Source organism: Pygoscelis adeliae, unplaced genomic scaffold (assembly GCF_000699105.1).
Source record: "Pygoscelis adeliae isolate BGI_AS28 unplaced genomic scaffold, ASM69910v1 Scaffold227, whole genome shotgun sequence".
NCBI classification, from domain to species: Eukaryota; Metazoa; Chordata; class Aves; order Sphenisciformes; family Spheniscidae; genus Pygoscelis; species Pygoscelis adeliae.
In genome coordinates, this window is record NW_008825100.1 from 4,207,901 (window position 1) to 4,227,886 (window position 19,986).

At 47.2% G+C, this 19,986-nt stretch overlaps 1 protein-coding gene across 1 annotated transcript in view; it reads right to left on the reverse strand.

The window, feature by feature from the left end:
• Positions 1 to 19,986, reverse strand: part of GLI2 (GLI family zinc finger 2) — a 144,783-nt gene that overhangs the window by 14,270 nt on the left and 110,527 nt on the right. Inside the window, exons 5-9 of the mRNA XM_009327147.1 lie at positions 12,791 to 12,992; positions 10,287 to 10,500; positions 8,575 to 8,688; positions 5,001 to 5,132; positions 1,166 to 1,315 (exon numbers count right to left, since the gene is read on the reverse strand). Of these exons, the coding sequence (XP_009325422.1) occupies positions 1,166 to 1,315; positions 5,001 to 5,132; positions 8,575 to 8,688; positions 10,287 to 10,500; positions 12,791 to 12,992 (812 nt within the window). The remainder of the gene's footprint in view (positions 1 to 1,165; positions 1,316 to 5,000; positions 5,133 to 8,574; positions 8,689 to 10,286; positions 10,501 to 12,790; positions 12,993 to 19,986) is intronic.

Here is a 19,986-nt window from a genome sequence, read left to right on the forward strand (position 1 = left end):
AAGGAGTCATGCAGCAAGCAAATCATACATATCCTAATATTTGTAAGCAGGAGCTGGGGCAGAGCCAGGGAGCAAGCAGGGCTGGAAGTGACTAATGGAGCAGAAGAGGAGCAAGATATGGGAGAAGGGCTCAGACATCTGCCGAGCAGAAAGAGAGACTCATCCCCGAGACTCTGGGGAGAGGAATGGCGTAATGCTGACAGCGGAGGAGGTATGAAAAACTGGCAGGAGGAGAAGGCAAGGATGGACCTTCGGGAGGAAAAAGGGCTGAAGCATATGTGGAAAGAGATTGTGAATACCTTTCCTCTCCTACCAGTTGGCCACAGCCACTAAACTCCACAGCTCGCTTCTCTCTTGTGTCCCCCGTCAGGCATCCTTGGCTGTCCCACGTCAGCCAGCGGTTCCGTGGGAGACTCCATGTGTGAGGGCAGATATGGGCTTTAACATCTCGAGGTTGAGGAGGAGGTGAGCCCAGCTCTCCCATGTGCTAGATAAGCCTGTACCCACAAGGCTGAGATACAAAATAGCACCCCATGCTCTTGTTCAGGCAGTGTTTAACACTAGGCACAGTGCTACTTGCATGCAGAAGGTCTGGGGACTGAGCTCCTCTCGGGGTTTAAGCACCCAGGGGTTGAACTCACCTCCTGATTAAGAGAGCAGAGGCAGGAGGTGTTGGCCTAGGTCCCCAGGCTGGAAGGAGGCTTGTGTGCACACTTGGGTATGTAGGTGAGGCAAACTTGCAGCCCCAGCAGCAGTACTGGGTGATGCTGAGTTAGACATGACCAGGGTTAGGTGGTTCCCCACAGTGTGGGCTTCCTGGATTTCCTTCTTGGATGTAAGCAACTAAATTGGCTGGTTTTCCACCATAAATGACTTGTCCTGAGTCACTCTGGATCTCTGTGGCAGAGCTGAACCCATTTTCCCCAAGAAAATGCAGTTTCGCCCACTAACATCTTGACCACTTGTCCTGTCCCCGAGGTGTAACCTGCAAGTAGCTATAACCTGGACAGAGACTGCTGGACTGGCCCTGAGCTGGGTGCCAGCAGTACCCTAGGAGACCCCTGCTTGAAGCCATGCCTGTGTCTGCACATACATTTGCGTGACCACCAAAGTCCAGTGTCCCACTTGCCAAGCTGAGATGCACCACGTGTCCCGGCCAGCTCACCGTGCACTTGTGTGGCTTCTCTCCGGTGTGCCTTCGCATGTGCACCACCAACATGTACTGAGCCTTGAAGGGCTTCTGCTCCCGCGTGCAGTCCTGCCAGCGGCAGACAAACTCCTTCTTCTCCCCGTGGATGTGATCGTTGTTGATGTGCTGGTAGGAGAGAAGGGAGAAGCAGGTCACTCCTGGAAGAGCTGATGCCAGCAAAGCATGCACGGTGCTCTGAAAGCCAGCCATTCCCTCCCCAGTGCTTGTGGTCAGGCATTGCACCTGCGTCCCAGGTGCACAGATAACACCAGGGACACGGGAGCCAGCTCTGCAGTCCGGTGTGTCCTGCAGGAGAAGGCGCACAGCACCCAGCACACTGGGCGCTGGGTCCAAAGCAGCTACAAACGGGAGGTTTGCAAAAGCAATGAAGACCCATGGTGCCAGGGAGAGAGAAGCCCTCTCAGTGTCTCCCGGGCTGCCTGATGCCACTGTTGGGAAGGATGACGGGGTCATTTTTGTCTCTGCCAAACCCTCCTGTGCTGCATTTATGCAGCTGGGACCCTTTCCAGGGGCACTGCTGGAGGATGGGGGAGAGGAGGAGACAAGCCTCGGTTGGACTCGATGATCTTAAGGGTCTTTTCCAACCTAAATGATTCTACGATTCTAAGCCTGCTTGCACGCCAGCCCATACGCAGGCCCTAAGACATCCACCTGCCGTTCAGCGCTGGCGGCTGGCAGGAAATGACAGCATCTGTGAGCTATGCGCCACGGAAAGCTCAGCGGCCTCAATTACTGCCAATTACTTGGGTCCGTAAAATCCTGCGCTGGGGTGTTGAGAAGCCAGACCCAGAATGGTGCCTTCATCCACCCTGGGAGGAAGACAAGGGTTGCTTTTTCCCAGCCCGGGGCAGATGAAGCCCTGTCGAAAATAAACAGAGCCGGAGACCAGCCCGTCAGCAGTGCTGTTCCCGCAGGAGCCTTGTCTCTCTGAAACGGGTCTCGCTGCCAAAAATGATGCCTGTCCTCGCTCCTGTGTTTTCAGCAGACATTCACTGACAGGAAATCCTAAAATAAACCACTTTGGGTTTGGGTTTTGTTTTTTTGCACTGAGATTTTTTTCCAGCCCCCGCCTTCATCCCCCCCGGCCAAGGCCAGGCACACATGTTGCGGCTTGGGATGAGAATTTCTCAGGGTGGCAGGGCAGCACGAGGACACAAAAACATGTTAAAACAGTCATCGGCCTTCATGGTCCCAGCTGAATCCAGCCCTGGCATTCTGTGTGCCGTGGCCTAATACTGGGGACAGGGACCTGCTGCTTGGGGCACCAGGTCTACCCAGGGGCACGAGGAGGCATGTGGAGCTCAGCTGGTCCCTCGGGCACCACGGGTAAACACCGAGAGCCAAAGCTGTGTGCCGGGAAGGTCGGGGGAGGCTGGGTTTGGGAGAGGTTTCAGATGGGTTTGGAGCTCAGCTGCCTACGGTTCTGTTTTTATAACATGGCATCAGTGTGAGATTTTAGCCTCAGATGGTGGAAATCTGGTGAACTCCCCAGGAGACCCATGGACATGCTAAACCACATCCAGACCAGACTGGGAAGATACGTCTCCTGGCTCTGTTTGTGTGGGAGTCTGACTTGCAACCAAGACTACGCACGGCAGTCCTAGGAGTGGGGGACTGGTGCACTGGCTCATCCATTCGGTCCTGCTTGGGCCAGAGGAAGACACATTTATGAGAGGGGGACTGTAGTTCCCCTTCAGGCTTATTAACTCACTGTCTGGGAAACATCTGCTTCCCATCACATGGTGGAGGAGAAGTTACACAACTCACCACACTTCAGCTACGGCTCCATAGCGCCCATCAAACCCCCACGTGGCCGGAGGCTTTGTTTGGGCTCCTCTCAAATTGTGAGTGTGACCTTCGAGGCTGGGAGCAGCAGTGGTGCTAGCAAAAATATGTCCTCACTCCTGCTGCTCCCTGTTGCCACACACTTCTCCCACAAGCACATTACCCACTGTGTGTGGAGAATGGACCCTGCATGCCCAGGTACTTTGCTCTGCACACAAACTAGAGTTTTTCCATGCACAGTGGGATGCCACCTTCTCAGAAGTTGGCCCATGACATCTGTATTTCATTTGCATGTGTATTTTGGGCATCCCAAATCCACAACCCCATGTTTCTAGCAATCATAGTACAGAAGCCTCCGTTTTTATAACCGTTCAAATTTAGGAAAATCTTGGACATTCTGTCAAATATTTTTCTTTGCGTTTTCTCTGGAAATAAATTGTGCTGAGCTGCCTGGATCTGCCCTGCACTTTGCTCTGGGCAGAGTTAAAGAGCTTTTCTTACGCCTGAGAGGGAAACGTACAAATACTGCCAGACAAATGTGAGCCCAGCCCATCTGACAGGGCTGCTGCGGTTTAACCCCAGAAAAGCAACACCCTGTGGCATGCAATGTGCAACCCATTAGGCACCTTATCACTCATTTGGCCCTGAAAACCATTTCCAAATCTGTCTGTACTCAAGGACTTGTTGCATTGAACCAGTGACTTCTGGCAGAGGCGGGCAGGTGCTAGCCTTAGATGGAAGAAGAGCACATGCCTAAAATTATCATTTAGATTGTGGCCCCTCTGGGCTAAGATAATGGTTGTGTGCAAAGTTTGGGGAAGCAGAGACTGATGCCTACTTAGTTGCATCTAAACATGACTAAAATGAAGATATATAAAAAAGGATGAGAGCAGACATGAGCCCTCAGAAAGAGGGCTACACGTGAATCGCACACAGGTGGCCCCTGGCAGGCTTGGAGCCAGGCTGAGGCAAACAGCAAAAGGCTGAAGGGAAAGGGGAAGATAGCGGCTCCTGTCACAAAATTTGCTCAATCCAACATTTTGCTGCAAGCAGCAGGGTTGCTGGGGCTGGTGAATTCCCAGCTCTGGGCTGGTTTCAAACATATGGGGCTCACACCACGAAAGACCCAAAATGAGGACTGGGAGGGTGCTAAGCTGGGGGCAGGATGGGGCTAAGACACAGATCATGTCTGATTTCACAGGGACTCGCTCCAAGTTTGAGGGATTTGTTGACCTTAGAAGCCAAAGGAAACCAAACAGTAGATTCCCAGGTGAAGCAAAGCACACAAAAGGTTCTTGGAATTAATTAGAACTGAAAATCTGATTAATGACTTGGTTTGGGGATCCTTCAGAGAGCAGTTTTGACACTGGTTTGGGGACATCACTGTGATTACGGAAGCCCTATTTCCCAATTTTTAAAAAATCAACCCACTTTCTCTATTTCAGGCCCTGATGGAGACACTGGAGCATGTCTCCAAACTCTGGAAGTGCTCTGTTTTTGTGGAAGGGATGAGCTGAGCAGGTCAACAGCCCCTAAGTGATACGGCCCCACAGCTCATGCCACAGCAACATAAAAGGCTTTCATGGCCTGGACAAGGACTGAGGACAGTATGGATGATCCCTGACCCATAGCTGGTGTAGGTGTGTGGGGAGGCTCAGTGAATACGGCCAGGGAAGAGGGAAGGGCTCACTCCCCTTCCCCATTTTCTGATAGGTCATCTACACGGAGCCTTCTGTCATTGGGTTGTGCACGAGGGAGACTGAAACTGCAGCCTCAGCAGCTGAGAAGAGAGCAACATCAAATAATCTATGAGAGGCTTCCTGCAACTAAACTCCTCAGGGACCAGTGACCTGCTTTGGCAGTGTTTACACAGCGTATCTCTGATTTGCACCTTTAGTAGCTCCCAGAGTGAGCTCTGGATGTACAGCAGCTAGTGATAAAAAAGGAGGACAAATGCACAGAAACCCAAATTTATCGCCGGGGTTTCCTCCCAACCATTACTCACATGGACGAGCTGCTCTTGAGTGTCATATTCCTTTGTGCACCCTTCCCAGTGACAGTTCGTCTCATAAATAACCTCAGGCTCCTGTTTACATTCATCCTTATCTAGATCTTCTTTCAGGTCTGTCAGATGCTCCTGCAACACACAACAGTGCATTGTATAAGGTGAACTTCTTTCACCTGAATTCCTCTGTCACTCATAGATTACAGGGCAGGTATCAACTGATCACAAAACCGTGCTCATCGTGGCAACATAACATCCTTGATTACTGTGAAATAATGAGTTACAGAGTTTTGGTAGAAATGGATCAGAGTTAATGACAAGACACAGAACACGCCGAAGCCATGGTTGCAGCGGTGGCTGGCTCCAGCCGGGTCATGGGCAGTCCCAGGAAAGGCTGGAGAAAGGAAAAGGCTGGCTTTTGACCTTTCATCCTTTGCTGGAGCAAAACTTCCGATCTGGGGGGACTGGGGAAATATGAGCATGAAGAAACCACAGAGCAGTCAGAGCCTAGCGGTTACCACACTCACCTGACATGGGTTGGGGAGGGGGTTTCCTGTTTTCTGCATCTTTCAATAGATGAGAATATTATGCCTAACCCTTACCCAAAGATTTAGACCTGCAGGGTGCTCCACAGGGACAAAGTAGTAAGCCCCAAAGCACTCCTCTGAGATCGGCAAATTTGGGAAGCTTGAGCAAGACCCCATGATGAGTGGGTTGCAGAGCAGAGCTCCAGGGGCTCTGGACTCATAAATGAGTTAGTTTAATGCTGGGCATGCTGTGAGCTCTCTCCTTAACTTCTCTGTCTAGCCAGCTCCTTAGTGCTAAATGAAGCACAGAAGGGTTTTTTTATGGCTGCTATGAGGATTAAAGCATCGACACCTACACAATAGTGTAACATACAACATAATTAGTACAATCCAGAGGTAAGGACAACTGTCGCCTCTGTGTGCGTCAGACACTTGTACTATAGACAAGGCAATCAACAGCCAATATTGACTTGGGAATTTAGCAATACAAAACCCTGCAGGTTTTGACCCCCTTGATTTCCTTTCCTCTCAATTACTACTACTGCCCAGCACAGAGCATCCCACCTCCAGGGCAGCTTTAGATAGGAGCATCTGGGGTGACTGACCACATCAGATGCTGTTCCTCATGATCTGGTGCTCCAGTTGGCCCCATAAATGTGTAGACACAGCCAGACCTGTCTCAAACTGTCTCTGACCTGCCCAAATGGACCTATCTGTCTGCCATCTCCTTCCTCACCAACACCTTCCCAATGCCTACTGAGAGGCTGCAATGATTAATGACTTAATGGCATTATATGGCTTGGAAAGTGAGATGTATGGTACGAAAGTTCAACAATTTTCATTAACTAGCTCATGACATACATGCCAGCTGTGACTTTTCAATTCAAAAGTTTATATATGGAGAGGAAGAGATTTGTTTTAATTAGCTCTTAATTTAAAAAAAAATACTGTAAGGTGGCTCTTGGGACAGGAAACTAGTAATTTACAGAAAGACTTCTGGAGATTCAAACTATATCAGAGCCCAGAGCAATAGTCTGAGAAAGTTCAAACAGCAGCTTCTTTTCCCTGCAATTCCTATTTGATTGAGCTGTGAAAACTATTTTTATTGAAACACTTCTCTCCATGCAAAGTGTGGTCTCTGGAAAAGTGAAATTTTCTACTAAAAATCTTATTTTGCCAAAATTTTTATACTTTCTTTTGGAAAAATGGAACTTAAACCATTTTAATCTGTTGAAGAGGATTGACTAGTTTCATTTCTGGCTAATTCAACATTAATCTGAATCTGTACTGGAGCTATTGTGGTATCATAAAAGCACAGTAACTCAGGTCCTTCATGCCTGGCGCTCTACTGTGTCCCACAAATCTTGTCCGGATTGCATTTTTTTATAGCGCAAGCCATCATGGGAGATACTGTCTGGCCAAGGATTTTAAACACCCAAACCACAACTCACATGAGACATTTCCAGTACAGCATTTCCAAAACAAAACACACACATGCATGCTTTTTTTGGGATGGCTGAGCTTCATACTATGCAAAAAAATGCATCAGTCAATAATTAACTGACTGTAACTCAACTTTTCAGCAGTCTCCTGCAGAACAGGAATCCCCAAATTTAACAAGTTGCTGTTGCTTAGACCAACTGAAGAGGAGACGCCCACTACGTTCAGCGTTTTAACCAGCTCTCCTTGCCAAGAATGGGCTGTCTTTTACAAGGTACTTTCCAGTAATCTCCCAGTCAATACTGAAACACTGCAAGACGTGAAGCCTACATTTCCCTTGGGGTGTTACTTCCCAGATCTCCTCATTAGGAACTATTAGACAACCAGCATGCATTTTCCTTCTCTTAATTTCACCTTGCTATTCTAATCAAGCCTCCTTGCACCACTTTAAGTGATTCTCCCCCTTCTTTCCGTGCTTATTTCACATAAGGTTCAGTGGATGAAACTCTGGGGCAGGGCTGCAGGGTTGAGCCAGGCTAATGCTACCCAAGCACTCCCCGCTGTTGGGTGCACACCTCCTCAAATTGGAGCAGAGAATGGAGGATGACAGCCATCAGGCAAGCAGCTGTCTGTCCCACAGCTCCTCTGCTACAGATGCTTAAGAAAGCAGATGATGGCTTTCAGATCCTTTTTCATTTGCTGCAAGAAATAAACACATGGTCCTATTAGCCCGGGTGGTGGCCAGATCGGTTTTTCAGGGCATGTGCTTTTGCAGCAGCGTGTAGATGCGCTCCTAAACTCAAAGCTCTAGAGAGATGCCTCTTTGCCCTAATCGTGCTGACTACAGCATGTTTATCTTTCCCTGATATGCTATCTTCATCAATTTTACCAGCCCCCTGATGACTGCACACGTTGCTGTCCCCATGCATCATGCTGAGACCTGCTTCTGAACCAGGGCAGAAGGAGAAATTTGTCATCAACTCTTCCATTCGCTTGACAATAACACAGCCTAATATTTCATGAAAATGAAGTGCCCAGAGCACTCCTGATAGTTTACAGTTGTGATAAAGGACGGTCAGATGGATACTGTCAGCCATTAAACAGTTTGCAATCACAGAGCTCCGGAAAGAAAGCAAAGGCCTTTGGGCCCTTGTTGGTGTCAAACGTTGTGTCACCAGTGTAAAGGATGTTTCTAGGAGCAAATCCTTGTTGAATCAAGAAGTCGTCCTTTTTTTGCAAGCTTTCTACCTACATGCAAGATTCCCTCGTCATCTATGTTTGCTCTGAGACACTAATGCTGCTTGCTTTGCAGCACAGAAAACTCAGATATCATTTTTAAATTTATCACTCTTGAAATATTCCCTCCCTTCTTTTTTTCTATCCAAGCACAGCAACAGCAAGCTGAGTCCCAAGCACCCATCGAATGCTTCACTCAGTCACTGCAGCTCTGCCCTGTACCTTGCTGGGCTTCATGCTCCAAGAGACACCCACCTGCCTGGCAGACTTTGATGCCTTGCTCCCAGCTGCAGCAAAAGGTTCCCAAAGACAACGAGACCCAGCAGCTCGCTGCCTCGGCCCCACAACACATCTTGCACCAAAAAGGTTACCTGTGTGGTTGGGGATGCTGGGGGCAAGCCCTCGACTTCAGTCTTGACTTTGCTGCGCTTGTTAATTACTGGATTGACTGTGCTGCTCACGGCCGACTCGCTGCTCTGCTTGCTCTAGGAAAGAAAACCAGGCAAGATATGGCACCAGGGTTTGGGACAAGAGACAGACTGCAGCCCACCTCTTCATTAAAGGTTAACTAAAAAAAGTCAGTCAAGGCTGAACTTCAGGAGTGGCTGGGGACAACGGGGTATGGGCCTGCTGGCCATAATTGCCGTGTGGGCTTGTGCAAGGCAGAGAGATGGAAGAGAGGGAAGAATCAAGGACAGTGTCAGCTTCTGCAGGCTCACCAGTAAGCTTGGCCTCACCGCTGCTGCCCCGTTTCAGAGTAATCCAGTCCCTGTCAAAGCCATCAAAACCTTATGCAACCCCCACCCAAGCCACGAATTTATTTCTCAGTGTGATGAAATGATTTGTTGAGAAAATGAATTCCTGGGGGAGCGGGGGGCTCTGGTTACATGTGAGGGCTCCGGCACGCTGGGTGCATGAAAGGCTATGTGTATATTTTGCTAAGCTCTTAAAAATGAGAACAACTTCAGGAGAAAAAACATCCCATTGTATGTGCATAAAACTGGAACATCAATGTTTTAAATACACTCTTGCTAATTGCTCAAGATTGGTCCTGCAAGTTATTAAACAGAGGCATAACTCCTGCCAGCCACGTTATTTTGGTAGCCAGTTTGTGAGAAGAAAACAAAACCAATCAATCAAATAACCTTCAATAACAAACAGAGTTTGCAGCGCAGCAGCCTGAGAAACCCTAAAACAATAAACCAGTCTGAAAAGTTCAGTGTGATACAACTAAAACAACAATTTGAAATGGGTGTGAAATGAGGTGAAATAAGTCTTTGGGGAGAAAAGCAACTGCAATTTAAACTTCCAAGGAATGAAAATGGGAAGGAAAAATGATTAAAAATGTGCTAGACACATTCACTAAACCTGTGCATATGGAGGGCTTGTGCACACATGCATGCGCCTGTGTGAACTCACAGGTATTCGCAAGGACGCATTTGAGGTGTGGGATTTCACACACATCATGACATTCCTAGTTTTCACAATCTGGCCCCTGGTTTTGCAAACCTTAACAGTAAAAATCAACAGCAGGGATACCCCGAGAGATAAAGCTAGTGAAAAAGAAGGAACAATAAGTAAAATGGCTAGATGTCCTAGGTAGGATGCACTTATTTGTTAAAGGGAAAGGAATAAGGTGTTTTAACACTATTGGCATGGAGGGATTGGTGAAGGAACTGATGAAGCTTGGTTCACAGTGCTCAGGTGCTTATCTGGCAAAACACTACAGCATCTGCTGAATTCCCTCGATTTCAATAGCACTTAACATGTGTTCAAGGAGATTTGCTGCCTGAGATGACCCTGCATATCATGTTCAATGCTCTGATGGATCAAGGCCTTTGGTTCCTGCGTGGGTACGTACGTGTGTGTGCAAGGAAGGGAGGTGGGCACAAAATTTGGCTGTGACTAGTCCAGAAACGCTTTGCCAGGAGGAAGAAAAAGCAACATAAAGGGAGAACGTGAGTAAAAAGAGGGTGGGTAAAACTCCCACAGCCACCATGAAGGGTAGCACTCATCCTATGGAGAACGTGCCTCCATTTCCCCATGTGCCATGCATGGAGAGAGCCAGGATGGTCATCCCTACCTGGCTGGAGTCAGAGATGCAGTTGCTGTTGCTGCTGATCTGTGCCGGTGGTGGGTTGACAGAGATGACTGCCATGTGCTGCCGTTGGGGGAAGGTCGGGGACGGCTGGATCAGGGGAGGAGTGTGTCCGAAGGCTGAGCTCAGGCCTCTCTGCTGGGTCAGGATCTGCTGGTACGTCACGGGGTTAATGGGGTGAGGGAAGCTGAATGCTGGGCTGCAGCAATAGGAGGAGAAAAAATGATGAGGAGTTATTTTAAACAATATTTATCACATTGGCTAGCGACTGATTCAAGTTTGGCTTCCTGGAGGCTCCAGGAGACAGGCTGCAATGCCCCAACTAGATGCCTTCAATGCCACAATAAACCTGACAGCCTGCTTTACTGCAAAGACAGGATTTGTCTCGTGTGTGCCTCAGCAAACTTGTGAATCATTTCGACCCACGTATCAGACTGACTGTAATTTCTTTGCTTCCTATGTTTAAAAAAAGTCAAAGCCCTTGGCAGGGAGTGGGGAAGAGGATGGGACTTGGCCACATCTGGCTTTCAGCCCCCGAGGCTCCTGGGTTTTCCCAGGCAGACCTATTCTGCAGACTTGCAACCTTGGGATTATGCTTCCCTGGATATAAAAAAACAGCATCACCTGGCTCACCTGGCACAGATCACAGCAAGGATGAATAACTATCGATTTAACATAGTCCAAAACCGTGCAATTTACTCTGCGTTCAGGTGAGGGGCGTGCTGGCTCAGGGAACTGCTGAAGTATGTCACCCTTCATATGTAGGTCACTGGTTCAGCTCCAATCTAGGTCAGTGGTGACCAAAACACCATCAGCTCCTGGCTGCTTGGGTGCTAACCGGGGGCAACAGGTCCAAGCCAGGATGCAGCAGTTGACAGCATTAAAAATGAAGCTCTGCTTTTGGGAATAAGGGCTTCAGTCCCAGGGGTGAGGCCCCTCGGCAGAGATGGAGAAGCACGGGAGATGCTCTGCTCCCTGTACTCTAGGCAGGTGATGCACAAACCGTAGACTCTCAGACCAAAAATCGATTATTTGACACCTTTAAAAGGTGGCTGTCCTGAACCTTTACCCTCACGGTATTTTCTCTCACATCACTAAAACTGCCTATGGTGTCACTGCTCAGAGAACGGGGCCATAATTAACAACACTCTTCATGTCCAATTTTGCTTTTAGAGAAAATATTTATTGCTGGTGACCATACAATTAGTATTTCTGTTCCAAACCAGTTAATGACAATTTGACCAAAAGAATAAAGGGCAAAAATCACTACAGTGTAAAAGAGCTCTGGGAGTTAAATACATGCTCCAGAATGACAGACTGCTGCACAGCTTTGTTATGTTACAGCAAAGTCCAAAAATGACTTTCTGAAGTGCTACTAGGATCTGGGTCTGGGCGGCTGAGAAAGAATTTCATTCCTGCCACTAAGACACTGTTAAAATAATAATAAAAAAGTCTTTTCACCCCAAATTGCTGACAGTTATCCTGTTTACCCATTTTACAATTCCTGACATTCAAGATACACCTTTAGAACACCGAGAATAGTTTCCAATTCAGTATTATTACTTGATTATTCCCTTGGAGGCTAACAACTGACCATTGGGTAAGATTGAATGTTGAAAATACCAAATGCTACCCTCAAAAGCTTAAAATCTGAGTATAAGATGAGATGCTACAGGTATACCCAGTTAAAGACAACAGATGACAAGACTAGAAAAATATGATTACCAGACAAGGAGTTGCTGTTTGTTTAAGTTAGCATTATGTTTGATTCTACAGTCAATTTCTAAATGATGCTGCCGGATAAAGTAACTGATAAAATTAATGTTACAGTTACTAATGGCAATGTCTCTGTTTTCCCCTACAAATTTTAGGAGTGCATGATCTTTATAAACCCTTGCTTTGCAACATCAGTGTTAATTAGAACTAACATTTTTAACAGTTAAGTAATAAAAAGAATAATAACATTGTGAAACTTGGGTGAAGCAATCATGGCAGGAATTGACAACAGAGAGCTGCCTAGTGTAAGTGCTTTTTAATTAAGGTTTGAGCAAAACTTTACTCAAGGGCTTAGATTTGTTTTAAATATGTTTTTAGAATTAGGCTCTTAAATCTGCCCAGGCAACATTTTTTTTTAAGGATGTGGACCAATAATTTGGAGAATACTTTGGGGCAATCTCTTAAATCAGAGGGTTTCTTAATCAGTCCAACCGCGCACAATGAGCATTTTTTAGACAAATTTATTCTCTGTTTCTGCCTGCAGGGAGGCACGATCATACTGTAAATACTGGAAATCTGGTAACCAATAATCCCAATCCAGCACCCCACCCCCCCATATGCCACGAAGTACCATCCCACAGGCAAAACCAGATGAGGGCTTTGATTTAATACACTACACAGCCCCAACGCACAAAAGCAGAGGTTGCGAGGAAGTGAAGGTCCTTTTGGGGGGACGGTTACACAGATGAACAGAGCTGGTCCCAAAGCTTTACCTGATTGTCCCAGCAGATAAATGGCCGTAGGAGCCACTTGCTGCTGAACTGCTTCTGGAGTTGTTGATATACGCCACGAGAGAGTTTGGGGAGGTCCTGATCATTGTCTGGAGATCAATGCTGGCATCAGACAGCGGGGAGATAGACAGGGCTCGTTTTCGGCTTAATCTCGGAGTCACCCGTGGGCTCGAAAACCGGGACACTGTAGGAAAGACAGACTTTGTCAGACAAAACCAGTGGGCTGCTCCCTTCCTGCGGTGGGGCGGGAGGTGCTGAGACCTGCTGTAGTCGTGACTGCTGGGGGATGTTCAGGAGCTGGGAGCAGCGCAGGGACCAGCTACACTTTGACGGGAGGTTTCCTCTCTGCTGGGTGCTGAGTGACATGGGTCAGGCGGCACTGCGAACGCCCGCTTGCTTTGCCCTCCTCGGGGGATAAACAAGCCTGTCCATCACCCCCTTTCATCAGCACTAAATTAACTTAAAATTCAAAGGGAAAAGGCCCCGCAAGGTTTCCGTGAGCGCAGCTGTCCCCGTTGACTCGGTGGCAGGAGCAGTGGGACAGAAGAGCCGCACGTCAGAGCCGGCACGACCCTTGGAAACAGCGTGTGCGCTTGTGTGCAGAGGGAGCGGAAACCAAACGAGCGCGAGCACAATGCTGACCATCCAATTAACGAAGGAGGCGAGGCTCCAGGAGCCCCGAAAGTAAATTAGAGTTTTAAGAAAACCAATTTGGCAGCTCAGGCACAAAGTTCAAGCTCTCCCCCTCCGAGGGGACCTGCCAGTGGCTGGACCCTATTAGCAATTGTCAATCATTCAGGCACGAAGTCATTTCCAGCCCTGCCAGTCCCGTCTGTGGATCTGCAATACATGGCGAGTTACTACTGTACGAATTTGGCCTCCCCCAGCGTTACGGCACTGCTAACTGGAACAACTGACTTCATCCAGAGGAAACTCTGCCCAGGCCTGACCCACCTGGCATGGCATGGATGGGAGCTGGGGATGGGCGATATCACAATGTTCCCTGATACCAGGGTACCAGATCCAAAGCCTGTCCCAGCCCTAGCCCTGCCTGGAATGGCTCATCCCTCCAAAGCGATGAGAGCAGCGTTTAGGTCGCCTATTTAAAAAAAAAAAGATTTCCAAGGGTAAAATATGCACTTGGCCATGGGTTCCAGCTGGTAATCCCCATCATCCACCCAGGGGTGCAGGAGGGCTCAGCTTTTCCAGCTCCTTCCCTTGATGAGCGCAGCACTGTATTACTACCTGGCTTTTCCAGTGGTGGTCTCCCCAGAAAGCTTGCTGTGGGTATATCCTATTAAACTCTGAATAAAACAGTAACTTGCCCAGAGAGACCGTATGAGCTATTTTTCTCTAGCTGGTTGGAGGGACTGATTTTGGTTGCATACCACCAAATACAAGCCCGGCACTTTGCAAGAGCATAAACTTTCCGTCCTGACGACAGTGTTGGTGTGTGAGAGGGTGAATGGGATGCACAAGGAGGTTAAATATATCCTGTCAGTGTGACCAAATAGTTCCTTGATTTGCGTTGGCTTGCAGAAGTTTGTGACAACATTTCCCTGAGACCAGCGGCTGGGTTGCAGTCTTCGTATCCACGTCACTCACCTGTGTACTTAAGTGGCTCTGTCATTACCACGTCTGGGTGCTGTGTAATCGATGGGGTTTAGTACCACTGTCCCCTTAATAACCATAATGTCCCTCGTTGCACAAGATAAATGACTTGCCCAAGGTCCCACTGGAAGTCCAAGGCTAAGTTGGTCCTTGAACAAAGCACTCTTGTGACTTTTGTCCTATACTGAAAAAGCTTAAAGAGTTGCTAGGTGCAATACTGACGATATTGGGAATTTCTCCTAAAACTTAGACTGTTGCACAACTGCTGAACACGTTCTTCTTACAGTAGTTTGTATAACCACATTTTGCAGCCCCATGGGGCAGGGAGAAGCTTGGAAACATGACTCAAGGATCAGGTAGCAAACAGAAAGAACACACAGGTCTGTAAAAATCACCTCCTGAGCGTTAAAGCTGTCCCATGATTTGGAGGGGCTAGACTCAAACTTTCCTAACGCCTGTGGCTGGCAGTTTCCAGCCCTGTTCTGCCGTGGTGAGCGGCACTTCCCTCGGGAGCCGGAAAAGGAGCAGCCAGTTTGTAGGGGCACTACAATGAGCAAACCAAAATGAGCAAACAAACTCCCCTCAGCAAAGGCTGGCCCTGCCTAAAGGCTGGAGTGGAGCATTTCCAAACTTCACACCCGGTTCATGAAATCTGGGCCCCGCCAGAGACCTGGACCGAGCAACATGAAGGTTGTGTGTGTCTAGATCATAATGGTCAAAACTGTGCTCTGTCCACAACATATTAATGTATTGATTTAAATTAATTAAACTTTTTTTTTCCTTTTTTTTTTCTTTTTTCTTTTTTTTCTTCTGACTATAAAGCATCTTGAGTCAATACATGGGCCATGACCTGGGAAGACTTGGGTGCTGTTCCCAGTCCTCCATAGACATATCTCCTTAAGCAAGTTGCTTCTTATTTCTGTGTCCCTATTTCCCAGTGTCATCTATTTAGATGAGCTCCTTTAGACAGGGTTTGTGTTTTATTCTGCATGTATTGCACCTAGTGCGATGGGGCTCCATCTCAGCTGAGTTGTCAGTGTTTCTGTCCTACAAATAATATGCATCTTTCCAGCTATAGATATTGTTTTCTGCATTTGCATTCCCACAGTCTCCTCCTTCTCTAACAGAAGGAAGCAGGCCAGATTTGACAGTCATATTTATCTCTGTTACTCCCACACCTCAAGGGAGATCTGTTTATTAATGTGCCACTTCCCTTGATAAATTACTAAATAGAAAGAAAAGCCTTGTACTCATTTCTCGCTGTTCCTTCCCATGATTTATGTCCCCAGTGCTGGTTCAGCCATTGGTCGCCATTAATTTGCAGACGGAAGAAGTCCTGATGTCCAACAGAAACCTGTGTTTGCGCGGCGCATCCAACGTGGCACCCCTCCCCGCTGCACACAGGTACGTCATTTTTTCCCCGTGTAAAACTCTGCTGGAAGCTGTCAGATTTGCAAGCTGGCCTGGGACTTCTCCAGCCCAAACCCAGTAATATGCATTGCGTTACTGTCCGATCTAATGTAGATCTTGTGAGTACCGTGGGCTATCTGAAATGTTTGATAGTAGATCCAATAGGTCGGGCTGATGCTTCACACAAAAGCCTCTTAGGTCTTGTGGGCTTCCAGGGAAAGCTGTGACCTAAAATCGTGCTATGGATGAACAACTCCTCTCTTCTCAATGACAGCCTGCCCAAGGTGCCCGGGAAGGGAAGCGTCTGGGAAACGGAAAAGGAGTTTAACCACACAAAGAAGCGCTCACTAGTGCATTTAGGAAGAGGGAATCTTTTCAAAATTATTATTCAAAAGCAGATTAGCAGCACTGGGATCATTCTTAATAATAAAATTGGCCTGACCTAATCCCCTGATCTGAGGACACTGAGCACGAATGTTGAATGATACCAGGCAGCAGCAAAGATAAGCATTAGTATAGCAGCACATATAGGCAAGGTGTTCAATACGGGCTGACTGACAGCCACTTGAATAAGCAAAATCCTCTGTTGCCTGAGGTCCAGTGATGTTTCAAAGGAAAAACCACATACAACTTCTTCAGCAGTGACTGTGCCCAAAGAAGTAAATGAAGGCGGGATCCATTTTTCAGAGACAGAGACGGAGAGCCTTGGGAGGATTTATCACTAGCACTCCCCCTCTAATCTCCCCTTCAAAAATGCTGACTTATCAAAATGAACAGGGTTAGTTTTAAGACTTTTTTGGTGTTTGGAAAATACGTTAGGGCAAGAGTTTCCAAACTGTCAGAGTACCCCCTTCAACACTCTCAAAAGAAAAAAAACTGGTATTTTTATGTGGTTGTTCTAAGAGATGTTTTGTTGAGAAACATAAAGTCATCATAGGTTAAAATGAAATTGAAAAGGTCATAAATTGAAATAAAAATAGGAAATTATTTTAAAATTAATTCCACTCATCTGCCAGAGTTTCAATTTTAAAAATTAATTTCTCTGTGCCTCTCTACCTCAGAGGGAGACCTTTTTTACCTTTAGTTTCTTTCCCTTGAATACTTCTGAGAGATGGGAAAACTCTTTCTCACCCAGATCCAGAAAGAAGTGATGGGCCAAAGCCCACAAGCAAAACAAGAAACAAGACAACTCCATGAGGTACTCCGTATTGTTGCCTCCTCTGGTGTTCGATAACATTTCCAGCCAAGTACATTTACAGCATGCCCAGGATGGGTGTTCTTTGGTGATGGCTCTTCCCGTATCAATTTGCTCTGCTACTTCTGCCTCTCATCTTGAATAAACACCTATTAAAGCCAGCAGATGCTTTCCATTGACTGCCATGGACTTTGGAGCATGGAATAAATATGAGTTTAAAAGCTGATGTAGAGACACCCCTGTTTGAGCTATCTCATCTTTACTTTCAAACTAATTCTTTTGCACTTGGAAAACATGCTATGCTTACGTGCTCATTTTTTGGACATGCTAACAGCTTGTTTTTTATTTATTCTGTGTATATTAAAAGAATCAGCTCTGAACGGAAGAAACAATTTTTTTTGCTTTGCAAAAGCTAAAGATACCTTCTTAGAGTTCAAAACTTTTTTAGATTTCAAGCAACAACAAAAATATCCTTTGGCCTGAAGTAAGATACGGGAAATTTTAAGCCAAAAGACTGTCCCAGTCTTCCTACGCTCTCAGAGTTAGGAGGAGATTAAAACAGAGATGTGAAGTGGTGAACAAAAGGGTGCAGTAAAGGTTGAGCCCAAAGCTCTGGCATTGGCGATAGTGAATGGCAGTCCATGAAGGTCAATAAAAAATTTACCATAGGCCTTTGCCCCCTGCTGCCTCTTCTTATAGAAAGTCAATTTCAGATACATTTTATAGCGTTTTAACTGGAGCACACTGGCCCTTCCGTACCATTTCATACACAGACCCAGATACACTGGCTGTCACAGGCTCAGCTCTACACACTAGAGAATAAAAATAACCCACATATTTTAAAAAACATTTTAAAACTGCCTGGAATAACTTTTCAGTAGAAAAAAAGCATTATCTTTGCAGGGTAAATGTAAATGCAACAGCTCACAACTGGAAGCCATTTCTCTCCTGGAGGGGTTTAAATATCCCGTTTCTAAACTAGCAAGAATTCAAGGCTGAATTTTTAAGTGATGTTGGCCGTGTCTGCCAAATGTCCCAGCCCAGTCCTCCAGCCAGCCTAAAGCTGGGAGGAAAGTCCAAATTTCTTGGTAAAAAGGTAGAAGTTTCCTTGGCAGTTTCCTATAGGGTCTATGAACTATCACATCCACGGATTGCTCAGAAACAGATTTTCTTCCCCAATTTCGATTTATCCACAACAGGCCAGCGATGAGCCAAATGGTCAGCCTCTAATTTTTACACGTGTCAGCTTGTGGTCTGACTCCCGCAGCTGCTTCCAGCGCTGTCGTGCTAGATCAGGATCAGACCCTGCGGGGCTCATGTGCGAGGCAGGAGCAGAGGTTCCTGCTCTGACCACTCGCCGTGGCTGTGGTCCATCAGAGGGACATTAGAAGAGATGGTTTTCCTGGAGGGAGATTTCAGACCTCTGTATTGCATTAGAAATAGTGGCAGCAAAGCCCTCCTGAAAGGAAACACCAGGCACTCAGTGGGAGCTCCTTCAGGGCAAGGAAATCTTAGGCATCTCTTTACAGACAAGCATGTTGCCATGATCTTGACTGCAGAGGGACATCAGCGGAATCTGCTTCCAAACGGCCAAGCCCGTAAGGCACGTGGGCTGCAGATGGCTCACCCCCCCTCCTCACTGAAACACGGCCAGAGCCACCACTTACCCTGCATCCCTTGGCCAAGCCCCAGGATAAATACAGCATTATCAAAATGGTCCCTCTTCCTGGCCGCTCACCAAGAAAACTCCACCCAAAGCATACAGAAATATCCCCCTCCTCCTGTCATCAGATTAAATCCAAGGGCAGCATAAAAACACAGATGATCCCTTAATCAATAAGCAGCAGCAATAAACTACAAACACTCTTCGCATAACCAGTTCCTTATTCCCCTTTCCCCTTCTGCAGCGGCAACACACGTCTTACTTAGACTGCAGCAGATGCTGGACATTTGTTCTGGCACCAGACGCTGTCCTGGGACCCTTCTTTCTACCCTCCCTGGGGCCGATCAACTTTGCAGTTCAAGGAATACTAATGCTTCCCTCAAATCCTCGCTGAAAGACAAGGCTGCATTCTTCTACTCCCAATCCACAAGGTAACTGTTTAGACGACCCAACTTGCATATGTAAATTGAATTCTTTAGAAACCAGAGTGCAGCGAGATTCCAGACAGAGCACTTATGGGATGCTCTGGGACTTTTTCCTCTCTTCTGCGCATATTTTTCTGGGGAGGAAAACAGCATCGCTGGCTAGAAATGGGTGGGAAATCGTTTCCCATTCTCTGAACCTTTTCTGAGATTTCAGCAAGTTTCCATTCTGTGCTGGGACAAAGAAAACAAAAAAAAAAAAGATCTTTCAGACTTTTTAAGGAAGCGACTACAGGGCGCGCCGTCTGCCCAGAGTAGCCAACAGCTGCCTTGTTTGGGAAGTCATCTGTGATCCAGCATATCCAGCCTGCAAACCCCGAGCTGCTGGTCCCTCAAGCCCCAGAACAGGCACTTCTTTCCTAGGATGCCGTGAGGCTGGGCTCTCTCCGTCCATCCTGATGGAGCAGTCGCTTCACATAAACCTGCTGGAGGGGAGTCCTGAGCTCACCTCTCACAGACACACGCCTGCTGACTGCAGTAACCACTGGGCTGCACTGCCAGCCCTGCTTCTTACCCCGATGGCTATTAAATCATTTACTTGAAGTAGAAAGGCTCCAACAACACTGACTGAAAGAGGCCAGTGAAGCTGAATCACTGTTTGATTTGGGGGAATAAAATCCTGTGTGATGATTTGCCCACATCCCAAGCAACTGTGCCAGCTGCTAGCCGGTTGGCTCTCCTGGGCTGAACAAAGCCTTTTCCCAGTTGAACTGCTGGTCATGATCAGGACATTCGTGACTGCCATGCACCAGGCAGCAAGAAACAGGGCAGGGATCCCCCTCTAGCTCCACAGCTGGATGAAATGCCATGACAGCAC